Source organism: Hyperolius riggenbachi, chromosome 1 (genome assembly GCF_040937935.1).
Source record: "Hyperolius riggenbachi isolate aHypRig1 chromosome 1, aHypRig1.pri, whole genome shotgun sequence".
Classification (NCBI taxonomy): domain Eukaryota; kingdom Metazoa; phylum Chordata; class Amphibia; order Anura; family Hyperoliidae; genus Hyperolius; species Hyperolius riggenbachi.
In genome coordinates, this window is record NC_090646.1 from 496,831,018 (window position 1) to 496,854,758 (window position 23,741).

Genomic DNA, 23,741 nt, shown 5'->3' on the forward strand with positions numbered 1-23,741 from the left:
GTGCTATGATTTGGTCTGTCTTCATTGTATCTATGTTCTAGCTGGGGTAGGGATGAAGCTCCAATTTACAATGGTTATATTTGCTAATGGCAAAGTCTATGCAAGTTCATTTCTGGGTTTCCCCAAATAAAATTCGCTTGGTTGCCTTTACTGCATTGTATGAGGGGCACCATATTGCTGGCAGATCAGAAGCATGACTGATGTTAAAGGTTCCCACAGCATGTGTGACATGCCAATTATGGCACTGGAGTTTCCTGGTTTTACGTACACCCCAATATTGAGACATCTGTAATCCCATTGCATATGTACTAATCAATCATTTTCTCAAGCAAGGCATTTTATAGTTAAGTAGTATAGTCCATGAGCAAAGATGAGACTTTACAAGTAGTTTTAAAACTGCATTTATTAAATTTAACCTGCTCCTGAAGATGCAGTGTTTTAGTTATGTGCATACATTTGTGACAAATAATTTAACAAGTGAGGAAAAAGTTTAAGTGTTCTTGTTATAAAAGCTTGTGAATGTGGCCACTACTGCAATGGTTTAGGCAATAAATATCAGTTTAGTGATTGCATGGACAAGTTCACTCATGAGTTTCCTTTTAAAGTGCATCAATCAGATACAATCCCTTAAAAAATGCAGCCTTATTACTTTATGCAGTTGGGTGCTTAAGGATGCAGTCAAAAAACAGTGTCTGACAGTCTGTACATCAATTAGTAATTATTTGGGCAGGCATATAGCCAACATCACCAAGTCCCTTGAGAGCTACTTGGCCATTATGATGAATTAGAAGTTCAGTGATGCTACCATGGTGAAGAGACATTCGTAGCCAAGCTTCTGGAGGCACTTGCAGAGTCCTAGAAAGAAGGAAAAGATTAGGCTAGCAGATCCATAACCTTTGTTTTCTGTGCACACCAAGATTCATTATGACTTGCCTGCAATGAGGCTGTACAAATATGAGGTTCTACCTGGTAAGTTGGTAGCAGTGGCATATTGAGAAAAGTCACTCATGATAAACACTATTAGACATCCAATGCAGTGTTCAGGCTACTGAAAGAGAAAAGGACAAACCAGTAAATGCTGCTCAAAAACTGCACTTTATTTTATGGTAATTAAAACACACACATAAATAACTTGAAAATGTCAGGTGATTCCTGACAGTAAATAGTACTGTAAATACAATATACGTGCTGCAATCTTAAGAGGGCAGTAAGGAAAAAGTCCCTTTTGAAAAGCCTATTTGTCTATATGGGGATCCATCCCTACCAAGCTGAGTTAAAGGTACATAGGAGTAGGGCACAGCTAATAGATCCAGCAAGTGTGCAGCTGCCAGCCCACCCCTAAAGTAAGTGAAGCTGGTATGTTGTCTTTGGTGACGTCCCAACTGTGACCCCGAGAGGGGACCCAGGTATAAATATCCTGGGGACAAATACCACTCACAGAGGGCAGAAAGGACGTGACCAATATGATCAATGATCAGTCAATCAGCAACCTGCAGTAGAAGGGGAGGACACCCAAACAATAAGACCAATACTGTGCAATATGTCAAAAATATTGAGGACACCCTATCCTGACCTGTGAGGAAACCAACATTTGGAATTTTTATAAAGGTTATAACCACTCACAGAGGATAAAAGGGTGTGACCAATATGATCAAAAATAGGCTATTCATAGAATGCAAGAGAGCCGGTAAACAGAGCAATATATACAGATGCCGCCAAAAATCATTTGTGCCAATACCACACTAAAATTCACAACAGATTTTCAATTCAAAACCGCTGAAATTGGATTGTATATGGGAGGGCGCCACATGTACTGTAGACCTAAAAAAATTCAAAAATTAGAATCGAATTGCAGCATAATAGAATGTAGCTAGGAGCAAACAGGAGGGCCCTCCTGTGTTAAGCCAGCAATTAGTTGATGTACAGTTCTCAGTCCAAGCGTACTCCTTCAATAATAAATCATCTCCACATAAATGTATATCACCACACCGTTACATATAGGTCGACAGGGTTTTAAATTGCCGGATAGTCTTTATAATGTGCCAAGTTCCACCTGGGCCAGCCAAACCACTACTATATCCACGAAGGTCGCCCAGTTTAGATATAGATAATCTTGCGGGCAGTTAGTGGGCAGTGGATAGGGCGCTATAGAGCAAATCTTCTGATGTTATCAGTAAAGAAAAGTCACATAGTCAGTTGCGCATAGCAATTAGCACCTCAATTTGTTTGTGGAATTGCTGACATTAAACAGTCATCTTGCCATTATTATGGCGCTGCAAACAAAGCTCCAGGCGTTTGTGATAGTAGCAGGCAAGATAGCCTAATGCGGAAATACTAGGCATCCAGTGGTTATAAGATCAATATTCGTAGTATGCCATTAATGCAAACTATAAATGGCAGCAATACGTTGAAATCACTTATCTGGTCCAGTGGTGTGCTGTAATCAATAAGCTGCATACAGGTTCAGTGAAAAGCGGCTGCTGGTGGCTTAGCTAGGCAACGGCAGGCAGGCTCTCCCACGTGTGGTAATGGCGGCGGCTCACATGAGTTAAACCCGGCTGTAGAGTGTAATAGAGCGTAGCATGACGTCTACGCGTTTCGCCCCGCCCACCGGAGCTTCATCAGGACGTGCTACGTCATCACGTCTGCTGTGTAAAGGTTCCCTCTATTTATATTGCACGGTCTGAACTTGGCGAAATTCCAAGCAGACCCCATCTAGTGGTGGGAACCTAACACAGCTGGTATTGCATTTATGGAGACATCTTGTGGTCAAAAAGGGGTAGAACAACCCCCTAGTAAAGGGACAAACCAAGGTATAGTAATATAGGCACCCAATTGGCAAAAAATGGGCTGAAAAGGGAAAAATTAGATCCTAAAAAATAGTTCAGGGATTCTATTTTAGAAATACCTTAAGATTAAGATCCACATTAAGCCCCAAAGGAACCAAAGTCTTTAGCTGATATATCCAGAAACTCTCCTTTTTAATTAGTTGAGCTTTCATATTTCTGTACCTGATACCCGGGTCTAGACGGTAAATGGCCTTAAATTTTAAACCCGATGGATCAGAATTATGGAACTCTGCAAAATGAGAGGCTATTGGAGTTTTATCTCTTTTTTCTTCCTCTGCTGAGTCAACAATCGCTCGCACATGTTCCTGAATTCTGGTTCTTAATTCCCTTTCCGTCTTGCCCACATAATGCTTATTGCAGGGGCAGGGGTTTCCTCACAGGTCAGGATAGGGTGTCCTCAATATTTTTGACATATTGCACAGTATTGGTCTTATTGTTTGGGTGTCCTCCCCTTCTACTGCAGGTTGCTGATTGACTGATCATTGATCATATTGGTCACATCCTTTCTGCCCTCTGTGAGTGGTATTTGTCCCCAGGATATTTATACCTGGGTCCCCTCTCGGGGTCACAGTTGGGACGTCACCAAAGACAACATACCAGCTTCACTTACTTTAGGGGTGGGCTGGCAGCTGCACACTTGCTGGATCTATTAGCTGTGCCCTACTCCTATGTACCTTTAACTCAGCTTGGTAGGGATGGATCCCCATATAGACAAATAGGCTTTTCAAAAGGGACTTTTTCCTTACTGCCCTCTTAAGATTGCAGCACGTATATTGTATTTACAGTACTATTTACTGTCAGGAATCACCTGACATTTTCAAGTTATTTATGTGTGTGTTTTAATTACCATAAAATAAAGTGCAGTTTTTGAGCAGCATTTACTGGTTTGTCCTTTTCTCTTTTTGCAAGTGTCATATTTATACCAGTGCTGGTACCTGCACATAGAGCACACACTCAATACTATTTTGGTTCTATATACAATTTTTTCTAGTTTAGTACCTCTGCTTTAAGGGGTTTTTCCAGTGCTGCAATTTATCTTGTTTGGACAGATTAGATACAGTCCCTTTATCTGTGGAGACATCTTGTGGTCTTTAGACATGGCCTATATACCCAAAATCGACATAGTGGATGAGGTGGAAAATGCATTTAAATCCTTTGAAAATGCTTCAGGTCAGGTGGTGAGTGTGGCACAAACACCGACTGAGACGCTGCCAGATCCTTTAGAGGGAATGTTTCGTACACATGAGGACTTGGCATTAAAAATTGTTAGGCGGAAGTGGAACATCATATCCTTGAAGAAGTATATTAAAGCTGAGATTATACCACGAGGTTTGAGAGAGAGAATTATCCCCGCAGAACATTTAAGAAATGATAGATTCATGCCCCAATGGAGGGAACACAGTATATCTAATTGTATATATATTATGACTATGATGGTTGAAGAGGAGACTATACAGCTAATTGAAATGGAAAAACAGTTGTGCAAATCCGCAGCAGAACTGGATAAATATGAGAATAATGAGGCCTTTGGCCCCTTTAATCTTAGAATGAAGAAAGCGTTAGACAGTGAAAACGACAAAATGAAAGCGGCCAAACAAAAAAAGTTTCAACGAGATGTGGATGACTTTGCAACACAAAAAGTGTTTGTGGAATATACACAGAAACCTAGGGGGCGTAGTAGATCCAGAAGAAGAAAGATGTTGGGCGTCCTCCTCGGGTGAATCCCAGGAGGACACCTCAACTTCAGCGTCTAGTACCCCCAATCGCCCTAATCCCCGTAAGAAAGATTATAGAGGGATACTCAAAAGATCGGAGGGAATGTCAACTAGACAGACTACTTTTTTAGAGAGAAGTCAAAAAAGAGGCGGAAGAGAAAAACAAGGTCACTTAGATTGAGGCAGGATGACAATCCAGCTTCTCAATCTGTGGATAATAATATTATCAATCTCACCGATTTAACCCTGACGTCTACTGATATCTCTGTGTTAAACAAGGGTCTCTCGTTCTGTCCGGCAGAGGCTGTCCAGAACTTTGAGATTTATAAAGATATGCAACTTTACTTACGCAAGATTCTTTTAAAGGTGGAATATGGAGATGTCATGACTCAGGGGTTAGTGGGAGATCACATGGGGTTTACCGACGTTGATGATTTTGAAATCATTGAGGGGATGGAGGAAGAGGAGATGGGTTTTGAACAAAAATTCCCCCTACATACAGATATGAGACCAGTTTCTGAGTATATTCCTTCAATGACAAAAAACAAACATGTTGCATTGTTTAATGAATGTGTTATGAATGAAATAGAGACTTGGCAGAAGCAAGATCCTAGTTGGGACAACTTATCTATAGGTGAACGTAAATCCCTGAAAAAATTGAAGAACCTTGATAATATTGTCATCAAAAAAAGTGATAAGGGCGGGAATATAGTTCTGATGCCAAAAGAAATGTATTTAAAGGAAATTAATCGACAATTGGCAGATTCTAGAACTAATTGTTATGAAAGAGTTATTTCTAACCCTTTTGTCAAATTAAAAGATGAACTAAATACAAGGTTAGAGTGGGGATATTTGGATAACGTGCTTACTGAAAAAGAACTCAAAGCCCTTAGGGTAGATCAATATGTTGTTCCGACTATTTACATACAGCCCAAAATTCATAAGGATCCAGTCTGTCCTCCCGGGCGCCCTATCATTGCTGCTATAAACTCTCCAACTGAAAAAATAGCACAATATGTAGACAAAAAATTACAACCTATGGTTGAGATGCTGCCATCCTTTGTCCTGGATACCATGCAATTGCTACACAAACTCAAAACTGTATCGGTTCCTAGTCATGCGATTTTAGTGGGCTTGGATGTGGAATCCCTTTTCACATCCATCCCTAATGACGTAGGCAGACGTGCGGTTAGAAAATTTATGACACGATTTTATCCTGATCAGGATGGACACAATGATTTTGTGGATACCCTGCTCCAGTTCATTTTGATGAATAATTTTTTTACTTTTAATCATCGGTATTATCGCCAGCGGCGGGGCGTGGCCATGGGGGCGGCCTGCTCTCCATCGTACGCCTGTCTCCACCTGGGCGCATGGGAGGAGGAAGTGGTCTATGTGGATCGGGCGTATCGGGAGCATGCCGCCCTCTGGCTGCGCTATGTGGATGATGTGTTCCTACTTTGGACAGGGTCCCCTGAAGCCTTACAGGATTTTATATCTCGCCTAAATGTCAATACTTATAATATTTTTTTGACCTATAAATCAAGTCCTAGTGAACTTGAATTTTTGGATATAAGGATTATACGAGAGGGTGATGGCATCACAACGTCTACTTTTAGAAAAAGCACTGCTGGTAATACTCTCCTACATTACCAGAGTGCTCATTTGCATTCCCAAAAGTCCGCAGTCCCAATAGGACAATTTCTGCGCCTTAGAAGAAACTGTAGTGACATTGACACGTTTAAAAAAGAGGCCTTGGACTTGAGACAGAGACTAAAAACCAGAGGTTACCCAAATAAACTCCTTAAGTCAGCTTATTATAGGGCCCTTAAAACAAACCGAGAGGATCTCTTAACCAAAAAACCACGCACCAATCCACAATTTTACCCAAGATTGATTGCCACTTATGGCCCCCATTGGAACAAATTCAGAGAGACTTTGCAGCGTTTCTGGCCCATTTTACTTAATGATTCAAAAATTGCTGGAATTATAGGGCCTAGACCATTACTAACAGCGCGACGAAATAAAAATCTAGCTGATATCCTCACTCAATCCGAATTCAAAAGTAAGCAAACCCCCTTTTTCAAAAAATCTAATGGGATGACGCCGTGTAAAAAATGTTCAGTTTGCCAATATGTAGACAGTACTGACATTTTTGTAAACTCTGCAGGTGACAGGACATATAATATTAGGTGCCCCCTTGATTGTCGTAGTACTTTTGTGGTATACCAAATGACCTGCCCCTGCAATAAGCATTATGTGGGCAAGACGGAAAGGGAATTAAGAACCAGAATTCAGGAACATGTGCGAGCGATTGTTGACTCAGCAGAGGAAGAAAAAAGAGATAAAACTCCAATAGCCTCTCATTTTGCAGAGTTCCATAATTCTGATCCATCGGGTTTAAAATTTAAGGCCATTTACCGTCTAGACCCGGGTATCAGGTACAGAAATATGAAAGCTCAACTAATTAAAAAGGAGAGTTTCTGGATATATCAGCTAAAGACTTTGGTTCCTTTGGGGCTTAATGTGGATCTTAATCTTAAGGTATTTCTAAAATAGAATCCCTGAACTATTTTTTAGGATCTAATTTTTCCCTTTTCAGCCCATTTTTTGCCAATTGGGTGCCTATATTACTATACCTTGGTTTGTCCCTTTACTAGGGGGTTGTTCTACCCCTTTTTGACCACAAGATGTCTCCATAAATGCAATACCAGCTGTGTTAGGTTCCCACCACTAGATGGGGTCTGCTTGGAATTTCGCCAAGTTCAGACCGTGCAATATAAATAGAGGGAACCTTTACACAGCAGACGTGATGACGTAGCACGTCCTGATGAAGCTCCGGTGGGCGGGGCTCCGGTGGGCGGGGCGAAACGCGTAGACGTCATGCTACGCTCTATTACACTCTACAGCCGGGTTTAACTCATGTGAGCCGCCGCCATTACCACACGTGGGAGAGCCTGCCTGCCGTTGCCTAGCTAAGCCACCAGCAGCCGCTTTTCACTGAACCTGTATGCAGCTTATTGATTACAGCACACCACTGGACCAGATAAGTGATTTCAACGTATTGCTGCCATTTATAGTTTGCATTAATGGCATACTACGAATATTGATCTTATAACCACTGGATGCCTAGTATTTCCGCATTAGGCTATCTTGCCTGCTACTATCACAAACGCCTGGAGCTTTGTTTGCAGCGCCATAATAATGGCAAGATGACTGTTTAATGTCAGCAATTCCACAAACAAATTGAGGTGCTAATTGCTATGCGCAACTGACTATGTGACTTTTCTTTACTGATAACATCAGAAGATTTGCTCTATAGCGCCCTATCCACTGCCCACTAACTGCCCGCAAGATTATCTATATCTAAACTGGGCGACCTTCGTGGATATAGTAGTGGTTTGGCTGGCCCAGGTGGAACTTGGCACATTATAAAGACTATCCGGCAATTTAAAACCCTCTGTCGACCTATATGTAACGGTGTGGTGATATACATTTATGTGGAGATGATTTATTATTGAAGGAGTACGCTTGGACTGAGAACTGTACATCAACTAATTGCTGGCTTAACACAGGAGGGCCCTCCTGTTTGCTCCTAGCTACATTCTATTATGCTGCAATTCGATTCTAATTTTTGAATTTTTTTAGGTCTACAGTACATGTGGCGCCCTCCCATATACAATCCAATTTCAGCGGTTTTGAATTGAAAATCTGTTGTGAATTTTAGTGTGGTATTGGCACAAATGATTTTTGGCGGCATCTGTATATATTGCTCTGTTTACCGGCTCTCTTGCATTCTATGAATAGCCTATTTTTGATCATATTGGTCACACCCTTTTATCCTCTGTGAGTGGTTATAACCTTTATAAAAATTCCAAATGTTGGTTTCCTCACAGGTCAGGATAGGGTTAGTGTTGGGCGAACATCTAGATGTTCGGGTTCGGGCCGAACAGGCCGAACATGGCCGCGATGTTCGGGTGTTCGACCCGAACTCCGAACATAATGGAAGTCAATGGGGACCCGAACTTTTGTGGTTTGTAAAGCCTCCTTACATGCTACATACCCCAAATTTGCAGGGTATGTGCACCTTGGGAGTGGGTACAAGAGGAAAAAAAAATTAGCAAAAAGAGCTTATAGTTTTTGAGAAAATCGATTTTAAAGTTTCAAAGGGAAAACTGTCTTTTAAATGCGGGAAATGTCTGTTTTCTTTGCACAGGTAACATGTTTTTTGTCGGCATGCAGTCATAAATGTAATACATATAAGAGGTTCCAGGAAAAGGGACCGGTAACGCTAACCCAGCAGCAGCACACGTGATGGAACAGGAGGAGGGTGGCGCAGGAGGAGAAGAAGGCCACGCTTTGTGAGACACAACAACCCCGGCCTTGCATGAGGGCAAGAAGCGTGCGGATAGCAGGCTTTGTACCGCCATGCAGTCATAAATGTAATAAAGATAAGTGGTTCAATAAACAGGGACCACGCGGCAACGCTAACCCAGCAGCAGCACACGTGATGGAACAGGAGGAGGCGCAGGAGGAGAAGGCCACGCTTTGTGAGACACAACAACCCAGGCCTTGCATGAGGACAAAAAGCGTGCGGATAGCATGCTTTTTACCGCCATGCAGTCATAAATGTAATAAAGACTCGGACCTCGTGCGTGATGTGCTGGTGCTGCTTAACCCACTGCTGGACGCTTGAGAGGTCATCTAAGTAATTATCTGGTCCTGTTCTTTTGGATTTGTGAGGGTTGTTGTCCTGGACAACATGGGCGGTATTGAGTGGGTTTTCTTGGGTGCTCCCCTGTGGCCTGTACGTGAACCGTCAGGGGAAACACCTCTTCCCTTGCCCCTCCCTCTTTCACCGGATTTCTTCCTCATTTCACTTATCCTTACAGTACACGCTGACTGGCAGCAGTACAGTGGCAGTACAGAAATGCTATACAGTACCACTATTCCCAGCAGCGACACAGAGCACAATGCTATACAGTGACGGGTGAGCGGTGTACCACTATTCCCAGCAGACACAGAACAGTACACAGAATGCTATATAGTGTGGCTGAACGAGCGGTGTACTACTGTTCCCAGCAGACACAGAACAGTGAACAGAATGCTATATAGTGTGGCTGAGCGAGCGGTGTACCACTATTCCCAGCAGACACAGAACAGTGAACAGAATGCTATATAGTGTGGCTGAGCGAGCGGTGTACCACTATTCCCAGCAGACACAGAACAGTGAACAGAATGCTATATAGTGTGGCTGAGCGAGCGGTGTACCACTATTCCCAGCAGACACAGAACAGTGAACAGAATGCTATATAGTGTGGCTGAGCGAGCGGTGTACCACTATTCCCAGCAGACACAGAACAGTGAACAGAATGCTATATAGTGTGGCTGAGCGAGCGGTGTACTACTGTTCCCAGCAGACACAGAACAGTACACAGAATGCTATATAGTGTGGCTGAACGAGCGGTGTACTACTGTTCCCAGCAGACACAGAACAGTACACAGAATGCTATATAGTGTGGCTGAACGAGCGGTGTACCACTATTCCAAGCAGACACAGAACAGTGAACAGAATGCTATATAGTGTGGCTGAGCGAGCGGTGTACCACTATTCCCAGCAGACACAGAGTGGCAGTAAACAGAATGCTATATAGTGTGGCTGAGCGAGGTACACAGAGTGGCAGTAAACAGAATGCTATATAGTGTGGCTGAGCAAGCGGTGTACTACTATTCCCAGCAGACACAGAGTGGCAGTAAACAGAATGCTATATAGTGTGGCTGAGCGAGGTACACAGAGTGGCAGTAAACAGAATGCTGAGCGAGCGGTGTACTACTATTCCCAGCAGCGACACACAATGACTGGGGGGGACCCTGGCTAGCGTGGCTGGAGCGCGAACTACCCTGCCTGCCTACCCAAAGCTAAACCCACAGACAAATGGCGGAGATATGACGTGGTTCGGGTATTTATTTACCCGAACCACGTGACAGTTCGGCCAATCAGAGCGCGTTCGGGTCCGAACCACGTGACCCGTTCGGCCAATCACAGCGCTAGCCGAACGTTCGGGGAACGTTCGGCCATGCGCTCTTAGTTCGGCCATATGGCCGAACGGTTTGGCCGAGCACCGTCAGGTGTTCGGCCGAACTCGAACATCACCCGAACAGGGTGATGTTCTGCAGAACCCGAACAGTGGCGAACACTGTTCGCCCAACACTAGATAGGGTGTCCTCAATATTTTTGACATATTGCACAGTATTGGTCTTATTGTTTGGGTGTCCTCCCCTTCTACTGCAGGTTGCTGATTGACTGATCATTGATCATATTGGTCACGTCCTTTCTGCCCTCTGTGAGTGGTATTTGTCCCCAGGATATTTATACCTGGGTCCCCTCTCGGGGTCACAGTTGGGACGTCACCAAAGACAACATACCAGCTTCACTTACTTTAGGGGTGGGCTGGCAGCTGCACACTTGCTGGATCTATTAGCTGTGCCCTACTCCTATGTACCTTTAACTCAGCTTGGTAGGGATGGATCCCCATATAGACAAATAGGCTTTTCAAAAGGGACTTTTTCCTTACTGCCCTCTTAAGATTGCAGCACGTATATTGTATTTACAGTACTATTTACTGTCAGGAATCACCTGACATTTTCAAGTTATTTATGTGTGTGTTTTAATTACCATAAAATAAAGTGCAGTTTTTGAGCAGCATTTACTGGTTTGTCCTTTTCTCTTTTTGCAAGTGTCATATTTATACCAGTGCTGGTACCTGCACATAGAGCACACACTCAATACTATTTTGGTTCTATATACAATTTTTTCAGGCTACTGAACACTGATGCTGGGAACATGGTACTTTTTTGCCACCATTTCATGCCCGATTGTTTTCTGCGCAGTATGTTCTTATCTTCCATTAGTCTTTTCCCATTGTTCCCTATGCATCATCAAGCGCAGAATCGAGTGGACATGTTGAAAATCAATTGAGCCATCTAAATGGCTCAATCGAGTGGCAAAAATGTACCGTGTATAGCCAGCATAAGAAATGTCTATTACTGGTCTTACATCACACACACTTCTAGATTGGACTACATGATGCTGGTCATTTAGCAATCTTTTCAGGGATAGATATAGTTTAGATTGGTTCTCTTTGATCACCTGTAGAGCAGAGTGGATCAGAATTACCAATCACAGAAATCTTGACACTTTCCCACTGCCACAATAGCAACTTTACACTATGCATAGCAATTGACCATAACTTAAGGTGGCCACTGGCCAAATTGCCACACAATGTTGAAACCAGATCCCTTTAATCTGATTCAGATTAGAAAGGCGATTAAAACCACCATACACTACACATTCAATAGGATTTCACAATGAAATCTACTGAAAACCTAGACAGCAGCATTGGTGTATCAAGTAGTGCAATGGTATGGGCCAAATTAAGAAAAAAAAACAAAACCTAGTTGATAAATTTGGGCGTCTTAGCATATCAAGTACTAGTGAAGTTTTAGCATCTCTAGTACTAGTGAAGTTGTAGAAGACTGCCCCATGCCATGAAAACAATCTTATACATGCCACACCTCCAGATTTATTCTGTAGTCAGATATGAGAGCTAGAGCCTGAGCAGAGGTGTAGCTAGGCTTCTCAGCGCCTGGGGACAAAGACAGTTTTTGCGTCCTCTGGACAAACTGGGCATGGCCATGAATCAGAATGTGAGTGTGGTCATGGGAGGAGCCAAATGTACATGCTGTAATGCTGGGTAGCCAAATGTGCCCCCTCTCTCCCCCCCCCATTTACATAGCCAAATGTGTCCCCCTTCCCCATGTTTAGATGCACCCCTAAAGTTATCCAGATGTGCCCCCTTGTTCTGTCCTGCTGTGGTTAACACTTCTGCACTTTACTGCAGAGGGAGAGAAGCAGGGGCACTTTGGGCAACCAGCAATCTGCCTTTCACTCACTTAGGGGTACACTGGCCATGCTCTGTGCCCCCTTACAGTTGGGGACATGTGTCCCCTCTTGCCCACCCATAGCTATGCCTCTGATCCTGAGCTATGAGTCATTTGGGTTCCCATGCAATGCAAACAGCTGAATGTTATTTGTCTAGATTTATCCTACTGCAAATTGGCTACTAGCTGGTGTAGGATGCCCACATCCACTGTAATGACTGCAGGAGACTGGCATTGCCATGGCTCTTTGGATGTACCTATCTAGATATGGATGCTAACCTAAATCCCCCCCCCCCCCCCTCCCTTGCTTATGTATTCATTCACTGGCTTTATATGGGCTAATCAAGTGTTTGCTGAAGTTAGTTAGCTGGGGGCTGTCTGCTCACATGCATGTTATCTTGAGCAAATGCTAAATGCTACCTGGACATGGGATACAGTCATAAGTCTACAAATAAATGCACAGGGTGCCAAGAGCCCACAATAGTAAACAGCTCTGCATCTGAACTGTAGTTTGACCAGAACTTCACTGACAACTAAATTGGTGGGTAGGAGAACACCAGGGCTGTGAAGTCAAAGCAATTTTGGGTGTCTGGAGTCAGGGTGAGGGATTGAAACTGTAATTAAAGTAGAAAATATGATAAAATGTTCCATTTCTCAGAGGGAGAATATATATATATATATATATATAGTAATACCTGTGCTTAGGCCAAACATGAAATAACCAATCAAAAAATAGTTACTTGTGCTGCTTCAATAAAGCAGCCCCTGTATTTTTAAAGTCAGATATACATATTTGATTGTGACTGTATAGTAGACAAGACAAACATTTATATTGCGCTTTTCTCCTTGCGGACTCAAACCACCAGTAAATATGTAATATAGTAAATATGATGTGTACACAGGAATCTCCTATACTAGACATTATGCTGTAAGAATAAAGCCTGATGTGTAGCTGTGTCACTAATAGAGATGGTCAATCAGATGGAAATTCTGCGTTGATGGCCGATTTATGCGCCCTTATGCAAAGGGTACCTGAGATGGAATTAAATTAAAATACGTAACTGGAGCTTCCTCCAGCCCCCTTCAGGCCAATCAGTCCCTCACCTGGATTTTCTGTGAAGAGACCCAGTAATTCAGCCAGTCAGGCCACATGCCGCTCCTACAGCCAGTAGCATTCTGCACCTGTGCAATAGTGCTGCGCAGGTGTAGTACGCTACCAGTGCCGGAGTGTGTGCGCGCACGCATGTGCTCTATGCCAGACTGGCTCAAGTACCTGGACTCATAGCAGAAGATCAAAGTGGCTGAGGAGGACAGCGAGGGATTGATTGGCCTGAAGGTACAAGTATGAATAAAACTTTAATTTCATCTGTCTCAGGTTTACTTTTTTACACAGTAGTACTATACATATGCACTCCCCACAGAGCTGCAGGGAATCCACTGAAAATGTTGTGCACATTGAACCAGGTTTATGGGTGATAAACACCTCTGGTCAGAATGGTGTATGAAAAATGTCTAATAGAAGAATCCCCTCATTCTCCTGCAGAGTAACACTGGGTACATGTAAGAATGATGTGCAGGTACATTGCCTAGGACCCATGTTCTTTGTTCCTGTCTGTACCTTTTACAAGTACTCTTACCAAGGACTAGTTTTAGTCTATGAATAAAGGGAATACACATGGCAATCTACATAGCCTCACTTCAGTTGGCTTTTAAATTTGTAAGTGTTGGCAGTTGAGACAAATAGATTATGTTACATACATCCAAAACAACAAGTTTGTAATATGCAAATTAGAAGAGTCTGAGTTATTGGATTTTGTAGCAACTCCACAGCCCTGGAGAACACCCCTGTAATATCAGGAACCAGAGTGCGTAGAAGATCTGCAATGTGTGGGCTTGGGAGATAGTGTTTAGGATAATGTACTGGATAGTTACTACACCATCATTCTGAGCTCCATCTCCAAGCCCACACAGCTGTTCCCCTGAGCACTGTGTGCAGTAACAGTATCCATAAGTGGTGAGCGAAATTGGTGTTCCTTGGGACAGACTAGGGAAGGAGTACTGCCACTTCTCACCTATAGACCATCTCATTCAAATTTTATGGCTGATAAATACAGGGTGCAATTAAAAGTATGCTTAGCAACACTCGGATCAGGGGTACTTTTGTTTCCCCAAACACAAGGTGCCCATACACAGATTGTCAAGCCTGACCCTCAGATCAAGAGGAATTCATTAATGCCAGTATATTACAGGTTTCTAATAGATCACAGCATGAAATCTATTGGAAATATGCAGCCACCTCTTAGGATGTTCTTATGGTAGCCCCTGGAGGGGGACTAAGAATAATAAGTTTCCTCACATCTGAAGAGAGAAAATAGAATATACATAACACTTGCCTCTGACCATTCCCCTCAAGCTTACGATTCCTTCCAGTTCTGACAAGGTTGTCAGAACTGAAATAAACCAGTTGCTGTCAGTTAAATGAAAGGACAACTGATGAGCAAGCTAGTGTCCATGTGAGACCTCCAATGTACATTCTCTGAAGCTCAAAGATCCAAACTAATTACCCACAAAACCTCCATCGTGATTAAAAATCCAAGAGAAACTAAGATATCACAATGGTATTTCACGCTGGAGAAACTACACTACATTTTTCCCCAACAACGGTTCTCTGAGAGAAGGTGTTCAGCAACGGGCTCCTTTCTGCCCCTGTTATGGGAATGCACTTTACTTGGCAAAAGTGGAACATTTAATCAGAGAAGTTAAGGTCCTTCACCCTGCAGTTATTTCTCCTTCACAATAATTGGAGCACAAAAGCATATAAAACTCCATAGTGACTATGCTAAAACCTGGAGACTCTGGACTTTCTACAGAAAGTCAGGAATTTAAAAATCTTAGCAAAGCCTTGAAGTCACTCATTGGGACACTCCCCTCCTTCCCCTGGTGTTGACTAACACATTCCTTTAAATCAGACAGCATTGGCCACCCATTACTCGGACCTTGCCAGTTATGTTTTTCCTTTACTCAACCTCTTTTTCCTCTGTCACGGTTCTGTTCTTACTCTTGCCTATATCATTGCACTGAAAATATGCCATCATACCAAAATATAGGTACGGCAACATTATGGGTAATACCCATTTTGGATCACAAAATCAATCTTGGACTGTGGAATCAAGACTCTTGCAATATCCTATATTTGCTCTGAGGTTATGAACATTTATATTCCTATAATATCTGAGGATTTACTATTAGTCACCACAATGTAATGCTTTGTGAGATTACATGTGGATTTCTTAAGTTATATGGATTACCCATTGTAAAAACTACATTCTGCCTATAAAGTATGGTTGTACTTGTATATTTTTATAACAGTGCTCTGTTATACCAAAACTATATAAATAAAATTTGAAAAAGTTATGTCAGTGTTTCCCTATGGCTCAAGTGGGAGACAGTTTAACAGTGCTGACCAGAAAGTAGTTACAGGGTGATGGCAATTTTCAAAATGGAGTATGGAGAATTCCAATGATTACAGTGGAGAAACAAGACAGAAGAGGAGAACGAGATTGAGGATAAGACTATGGGGCAAGTAGGATGTGTGTATTTTTCAGTTTTGGTTTAAGCTAGAGCACAGCAAGTATTACCTGCATACAAGGTAGCGGATTACATTGTCATGGCAGACAATTATCTCATAGCTGTCTTCTCTTTGCTCATGGTCAGCTCGGTGAATGAACTTCCTAAATGCAGCTTCTATACGAGGTCCATCTGTATAATACTGGACAAGACATTTTTATAACAGATTAGTGCTGCTTAAACTTGAGCTTGCAATCATTTCTATGCAATTGATGCAAAATAGCTGTTGTAACTGAAGATGAATTCAAGGACTCACAAAAACTTCTGGCCTCCAGTGCTGACATGGGTCTGGTTGGATGGGATGGCCTTCTTGCAACAAGTCAGAGCCTGTTCGTGCCACACCTGACAAAAAGGGTAGTTGGAAGATAAACATTTGAATGTAAAAGCATCAAAATTTGCAGCATTTCAGTACTTTAATTAGGAGTACCAATTTAAGGGCCCTTTTACACTTACTGCATTGCAGTACTCCTACTGCAGCTTGTCAATGGTCATTACAGGCAATTAGTGCATATATGAGATGCCCTGTGGATGCATGTTTAAGTGTGCATTTAGCTACCTTTCCATCTCCCTGGCAGCTTTGTACTTTCTGCCAAGTACAGAACTGCAAGAGAAACCAGAAGTAGCTCCTGGGAGAAGTGAAATCTGGACATCTAGCAAGGAGAGCTTCATGGAAGACCAGATGATCACTACCAGGAACGAGAGGCAATTATCCCCAACAAGCCGACACCCATCCCTTTTAGCACACTTCTCTCCCCTCCCACAAAAAAAAAAGCATACATGTTCACACTTCCTGTTAATTCCAGAGATGACCAAAGTCATGTGAGGCCTAGGTCTGATCTATGCCAAGATAGAATCCATGCTGCATTAACCACTTCTGTACCAGCGGCCTCTGCCCCCTTAAGGACCAGAGACGTCAGAATAAATGACAAATTGCTGCAAACGCTGTCCACCTCAGCCACACGTCATAGAGACTGCAGGGTTCCTGTGAGCCGGTCAGGAGCTGCTTTCATTGGCATCTGACTATCAAGTAAGACAAGGGGAATTGCTTACATTAACCACTTGAGGACTGTGGGCTTTACCCCCCTTAAGGACCAGACCCTTTTTTCCCCCATTCAGACCACTGCAGCTTTCATGGTTTATTGCTCGCTCATACAACCTACCACCTAAATTAAATTTTACCTCCTTTTCTTGTCACTAATAAAGCTTTCTTTTGGTGCCATTTGATTGCTGCTGCGATTTTTACTTATTATATTCGTCAAAAAAGACATGAATTTTGTCAAAAGTTTTTAACTCTGTCATGTTTCATGAGGGGCTAGAATTCCAGGATAGTATAAATACCCCCAAATGACCCCATTTTGGAAAGAAGACATACCAAAGTATTCACTGAGAGGCATGGTGAGTTCATAGAAGATTTTATTTTTTGTCACAAGTTAGTGGAAAATGACACTGACAAAAAAGAAAAAAAAAATGAAATCTGCCACGGACTCACTATGTTCCTCTCTGAATACCTTGAAGTGTCTACTTTCCAAAATGGGGTAATTTGTGGGGTGTGTTTACTGTCCTTGCATTTTGGGGTGTGCCTAATTGTAAGCACCCCTGTAAAGCCTAAAGGTGCTCATTGGACTTTGGGCCCCTTAGCGCAGTTAGGCTGCAAAAAAGTGCCACACATGTGGCATTGCCGTACTCAGGAGAAGTAGTATAATGTGTTTTGGGGTGTATTTTTACACATACCCATGCTGGGGAGAAATCTCTGTAAATGACAATTTGATTTTTTATTTTTACAGAGATATTTCTCCCACTCAGCATGGGTATGTGTAAAAATACACCCCAAAACACATTATACTACTTCTCCTGAGTACAGCAATACTATGTGTGACACTTTTGCAGCCTAGGTGCGCTAAGGGGCCCAACGTCCTATTCACAGGTCATTGAGGCATTTGTTTGCTAGACTACTCCTCACGGTTTAGGGCCCCTAAAATGCCAAGGCAGTATAGGAACCCCACAAGTGACCCCATTTTAGAAAGAAGACACCCCAAGGTATTCTGTTAGGTGTATGGCGAGTTCATAGGTTTTATTTTTTGTCACAAGTTTGTGAAAAAAAATATAACACATTTCCACTAAGTGTCATTTTTCACTAACTATTGACCAACACCACTGGCGAGGTGATCAGGGCTGGGGTCTGAGGGCATTCTGAGGGTGTGGGCATGTGATTGAGTGCCCTAGGGGGTCTAATCTGATGGGTAGCAGTGACAGGGGGTGATTGATGGGTAATTGGAGGGTGTTTAGGGTAAAGAACAGATGTAAACAATGCACTTGGGAGGTGATCTGACGTCGGATCTGCGGGTGATCTATTGGTGTGGGTGGGTGATCAGATTGCCTGCAAGGGGCAGGTTAGGGGCTGATTGATGGGTGGCAGTGATTGACAGGTGATCAGGGGGGATAGATGCATACAGTACACAGGGGGGGTGATCAGGAGGGAGCAGGGGCAGTTTAGGGCATTAAAAAAAAAGTTTACAGATCGTGACAGGGAGTGATTGATGGGTGATTAGGGGTTGATTGGGTGCAAACAGGGGTCTGGGGGGGGGGGTGGGCGATCAGGGGGCGGGAAATCAGTGTGCTTGGGTGCAGACTAGGGTGGCTGCAGCCTGCCCTGGTGGTCCCTCGGACACTGGGACCACCAGGGCAGGAGGCAGCCTGTATAATACACCTTGTATACATTACAAAGTGTATTATACACTGTATGCGGCGATCCGGGTGCTAGTAACCCACCGGCGCTTCCGAATGGCCGGCGGGTTACAGCGCGAGGGGGTGGAGGCAGTCACTGGCGGAGGATCGCGTCACAAATGACGCTATCGCTCCGCCCATGCCCGTACAAGGACCGCCGCCAATTGTACATGCGGCGGTCCTTGCGGGATCCACTTTCCGGCCGCCATTTGTACATGCGGCGGTCGGTAAGTGGTTAATAGACAGGGTCAGGAGCCAATGAAGTCAGCTCCTGACCAGCTCACAGGGCTCTGCCATTATAGAGACAGCAGAGAGAGTAAGCTGCAGACAATGGCAAGAACACAGCGGTGAGCTGTAATCTATGCCCTAGCAGCCACATCAGCATCAAAACAAGGTGTAGATTTCAACTAGTCATCCTTAAAGAGAGTCTGAAGCGAGAATAGATCTCGCTTCAGACCTCATAGCTAGCAGGGGCATGCGTGCCCCTGCTAAAACGCCGCTATAGCGCGGCTTAACAGGGGTCCCTGTCCCCCCAAACCCCCTCCGTGCAGCGGGGGGAGCGCTTCCTGGTTGGGGCAGGGCTAACCGCCGCAGCCCTGCCCCATGCGCGTCTGTCAGACGCGTATCTCCGCCTCTCCCCCACCCCTCTGTCTTCCTTCACTGAGATGGGCGGGGGAGAGGCGGCGATGCGCGTCTGATAGACGCGACTGGAGGCAGGGCTGCAGCCGTTAGCCCTGCCTCCAGGAAGAAGAATACGAGTGACCATTTTCCGACCAACTTTTGCGGGGGGTGGGTTGGGGGTGAAGGGACCCCCGTTAAGCCGCGGGATAGCGGCGTTTTAGCAGGGGCACACGTGCCCCTGCTATATATAAGACCTGAAGCGAGATTTAGTCTCGCTTCAGTGTCTCTTTAAGGACATGTTTTACCTGGCCTTAGAAATCACTGTGGAGTGATTCACTGGGGATATTTATATACCATTGGTTGTCAACTCTTGCATATATAGTTTTCATGCATATACACACCTTGGGAAGTGCTGTGGTCTCCAGAATTGTTAGTGTGCCTGTTGCATTCACCACTAATCTAGGTGTTTGTCTAACGAACAAGACCTACCCTTAGAGTTGGGCCGAACGGTTCGCCTGCGAACGGTTCCATGCGAACTTCTGTGGTTCGCGTCCCGCAGGTGAATGTTTTCAGAAGTTCGGTTCGCCCCATAATGCACCATGGAGGGTCAACTTTGACCCTCTACATCACAGTCAGCAGGCCCAGTGTAGCCAATTAGGCTACACTAGCCCCTGGAGCCCCACCCCCCTTATATAAGGCAGGCAGCGGCGGCCATTACGGCCACTCGTGTGCCTGCCTTAGTGAGAGTAGGGCGAGCTGCTGCACTGTCTCTCATAGGGAAAGATTAGTTAGGCTTAGCTTGTTCCTGGCTGCATACCTGTTCAGCGAACCCGCCACTGCATACCTGTTCTGTTCAGTGAACAGTTTGGTGTGTCAGTGTGAAGCAGTACCTTAATTACACTACCTGATTGATGTATACACATGCAAGATGTTTTAAAGCACTTTAGGCCTGTCATTTAGCATTCAATGTGATTTCTGCCCTTAAAACGCTGCTTTGCGTCAAATCCAGATTTTTCCCTGGGGACTTTTGGCATGTATCCCACTCCGCCATGCCCTCCTCCAGGTGTTAGACCCCTTGAAACATCTTTTCCATCCAACTTTTGTGGCCAGCATAGGTTTTTTTTTTCTCCAAAGTTTGCCTCCCCATTGAAGTCTATTGCGGTTCGCGAACCGAACCTTCCGCGAAAGTTTGCGAACCTAAAATCGGATGTTCGGCCCAACTCTACCTACCCTTTGGACTGTTGCCCCCATTCTGATTGGGCCGAGGGTCCAGGATGTAAAATTTGTGCATAAATTAGATTAATGGCTGCACAGGCTTAAGGGGAGCTTGCCGCCTTAAACATTGCATTGATGTGTTAGAATCCATCATAGTATAACAGGCTAAGTGAATAAAAGCTGCATTACTGAAGATTGACATGCTGGGCCACATACTGTTGCTGTTTTTATGCAAATATTGCATCTGCAACACTGCTTTTTTACAGCCATGTAATATCAGTATTAGGTAGCCAGCTATAAGTGTCCCCTGCATAGGTAGTTCGATATAGGTGTGAAAAACCAACACCTTACTCAGGCATTTGTCTGGATGTTATGGGGCAACAATGCAGGGCCCAGAGTGCTGACTAGGTTTTGCCATGTGAACAGCGTTAGAGCTGCCATGATATAGGTGTCCCCAGTATAGGTAGCCAGGTCTATAGATCCTCAGTATAGGCATCCAGGTCAGTAGGCGTTCCCAGTTTAGCCACATCTATAGGCATCCCCAGTGTACAGGTAGCCTGGGAGGAGGAGCAGTGGTGGGCACTCTTCCCCCTTCCTCACCTGGGCCCCTGCACCCCCCCCCCCCCCCCTTCAAGCTAGAATGTGCAGCAGGTGGGCAACATTCAACTTACATCTTCCTGCATGATCCTGCTCTGGTCTTCTCTGCTGTCCAATCACGCTCTCACTGCTTTCTGTGAGCATGATTGGACAGCAGAGAAGACCAGAGCAGTGGCAGGCAGAGCAGGATCATGCAGGTTGTATGTTGCCCGCTGCACATTCTAGCTTGGGGGGGGGCGGGGGGGAGTGGCGAAGGGGGCCCCCCTGGTGGAGGTGAGACTGCTCCCCTTGCTCTGTGCCCCCTCCTGCAGTGCTTGGGGGCCACTAAAAGGGAGGCCTACTGGGCAGAATCCCAAGCTCCTGCCAGCCCTGTCCAACGCTGTTTTAGCACGACAATGACTCAAAACAAAGTAAAAGTGGTAAGGAATTGTAGCAGACAACATTAACGTTTTGGAGTGGCCCAGTCTGAGTCCTGGCTTTAATCCAATTGAGATCTGTGGAGGGAACTAAAGATCAGGGTGATGGCAAGAAGACCCTCCAACCTGAAAGATTTGGAGCTCATTGATTAAGATGAACAGGCAAAAATACCTGGAGACATGCAAGAAGCTGGTAAGAAATTGAAAGCATTTGATTTGCTGTAATAGCCAATGAAGGCTTTTCTGTTGATTAAAAAAAAAAAAAAAAAAAAAAAAAAAAAGGGTATGAATTGTTGACTGGACACTTTTTGCTCAAATTTAAAAGCAGAGAAAAAAGGTTTATTCCACATTACACAGTCATTTTTTGGGAGACATCATGTCCAAAAAAAAACTACTTGCTGGTTGAATAAAACTTAGTCAAATTTGTCAGGGGTATGAATAATTATTGGCAGCACTGTACATACTTTAGTATAAATCTAGAAATTTAGGTCTGACTCACTAGGTAAAAATATAGGGGTTGACTTACGAGTCAAGAGCAACACTAAGCACAGAGTTGTGTGTACTATTAGTGACATTCCCCTTTGCAGTTTACCCAGTGGTGAGTGATGTTCTTTAAAGGCCTTACGAGCCAAAACAGTAAAGTCTGTACCTGTATGAAGTTGGAAGGCACAGAGGACGCCATCCACACCCTCCATTCAGCTCCGCCGGGTCCCCGCTGCTTATGCTCCCCCCCCCCCCGGTCAGCCCCTTACACCACAGCCCGGGTTGGGCTCTCCTGCCTCAAATATGGGTGTCGGAGGAGGCCGCGCAATTGCACCAACGCGAGTGCGGCTGCGCAGCTCTAAGGCCTCCCTCCCCGATCCACGCTATGTAGCGTGGATCGGGGAGGGAGGCCCTAGAGCTGCGCAGCCGCACTCGTGTCGGTGCAATTGCGCAGCCATATTTGAGGAGGCAGAAGAGCCTTACCCAGGCTTTGGGGGGTTCAGGGGGAGTTGCATGGAGGGCGCGGATGGCGTCCTCCGTGCCTTCCAACTTCATACCAGGTACAGACTTTACTGTTTTGGTTCGTAAGTCCTTTAAAAAAAAAAAAAAAAAAAAAAGCCAAGAAAATAAAGGTCTGGAAGTCCTGGCCACAACAACTAAGGAAAGGGGCAGGGGAAAACTAGGCTGCAGGAAGAGGGGTGAATAATTTCTACACAAGGGGCTGGAGGAGTTTTTGGCTGCACTTTAGACAGGAGGGATAAATGGTTGCAATACTGTATGCAGTGCAGTTATTAACCCCTCTAGGTCCCCAAGTACAGCTGTTAATTCTTCCTGGTCCCCAAGTATAGCCATTTAGTTTGCTTGATCGACTTAAGAGTCAATGAAACATTCCTGCTTAAGAGGGTCAAATATTGGAGTCAACTTGTACATGAGGTTGACTTATATTTGATATATGGTAATCTTGGTTGCATCATAAAGGCTTCCTAGATCTATGTAATCCAACCCGTGTCACAGCCTAGGCTGTTATGTAGAATTCAGTGGATTCTTGGAGGCCATGTGTTATGTCTGACTTCATAACACTAAAACATTCTGCATTTATACACCTGTTATAAATGTCAGAAAGTCAGTCAAGCTGAGGAGAGATTTAATGGGCAAACAAAAAGTTATAGTTTCATGTTATATAGCCAGTGAAATCCCTCTAAGGTTCTTTTAATTCCAAAACGGAATTAAACGTGCCAACTTCTTCCATAGCGTTGTACACACCATAACCAGTGGAAAGCCAAGATACAAAGAAAGATGGCCTAGTTGTACCACTTACCTTGCAGGCACTGGCCAATGATTTCTGATGTCTCTTTGGCCCTTGTCAATGTAGAGTAAGTTATGTGATCATAATGATACCCCAAATCAGCCAGACGCTTACCAGTCAATTGTGCCTGTTCACGACCTACAAGAAACGGGAGGAAAATTATTGCAGTGTAGTATTGTGGTTGATTTAAGAAGCCATTAGGAGTTGATACTATGGGAAGATACAAAAATTCAGCCTTATTTCTTCT

The 23,741-nt window shown here is 44.2% G+C and overlaps 1 protein-coding gene across 3 annotated transcripts in view; it reads right to left on the reverse strand.

The window, feature by feature from the left end:
* Nucleotides 1-385: 385 nt before the first annotated feature.
* LOC137523394 (serine/threonine-protein phosphatase PGAM5, mitochondrial-like) overlaps nucleotides 386-23,741 on the reverse strand; it is an 83,902-nt gene continuing 60,546 nt past the window's right edge. For all 3 annotated transcript variants that reach the window (XM_068243406.1, XM_068243407.1, XM_068243405.1), the window contains exons 3-6: nucleotides 23,507-23,632; nucleotides 16,389-16,474; nucleotides 16,144-16,274; nucleotides 386-855 (exon numbers count right to left, since the gene is read on the reverse strand). In XM_068243406.1, the coding sequence (XP_068099507.1) occupies nucleotides 708-855; nucleotides 16,144-16,274; nucleotides 16,389-16,474; nucleotides 23,507-23,632 (491 nt within the window). In that variant the 3' untranslated portion in view covers nucleotides 386-707. The remainder of the gene's footprint in view (nucleotides 856-16,143; nucleotides 16,275-16,388; nucleotides 16,475-23,506; nucleotides 23,633-23,741) is intronic.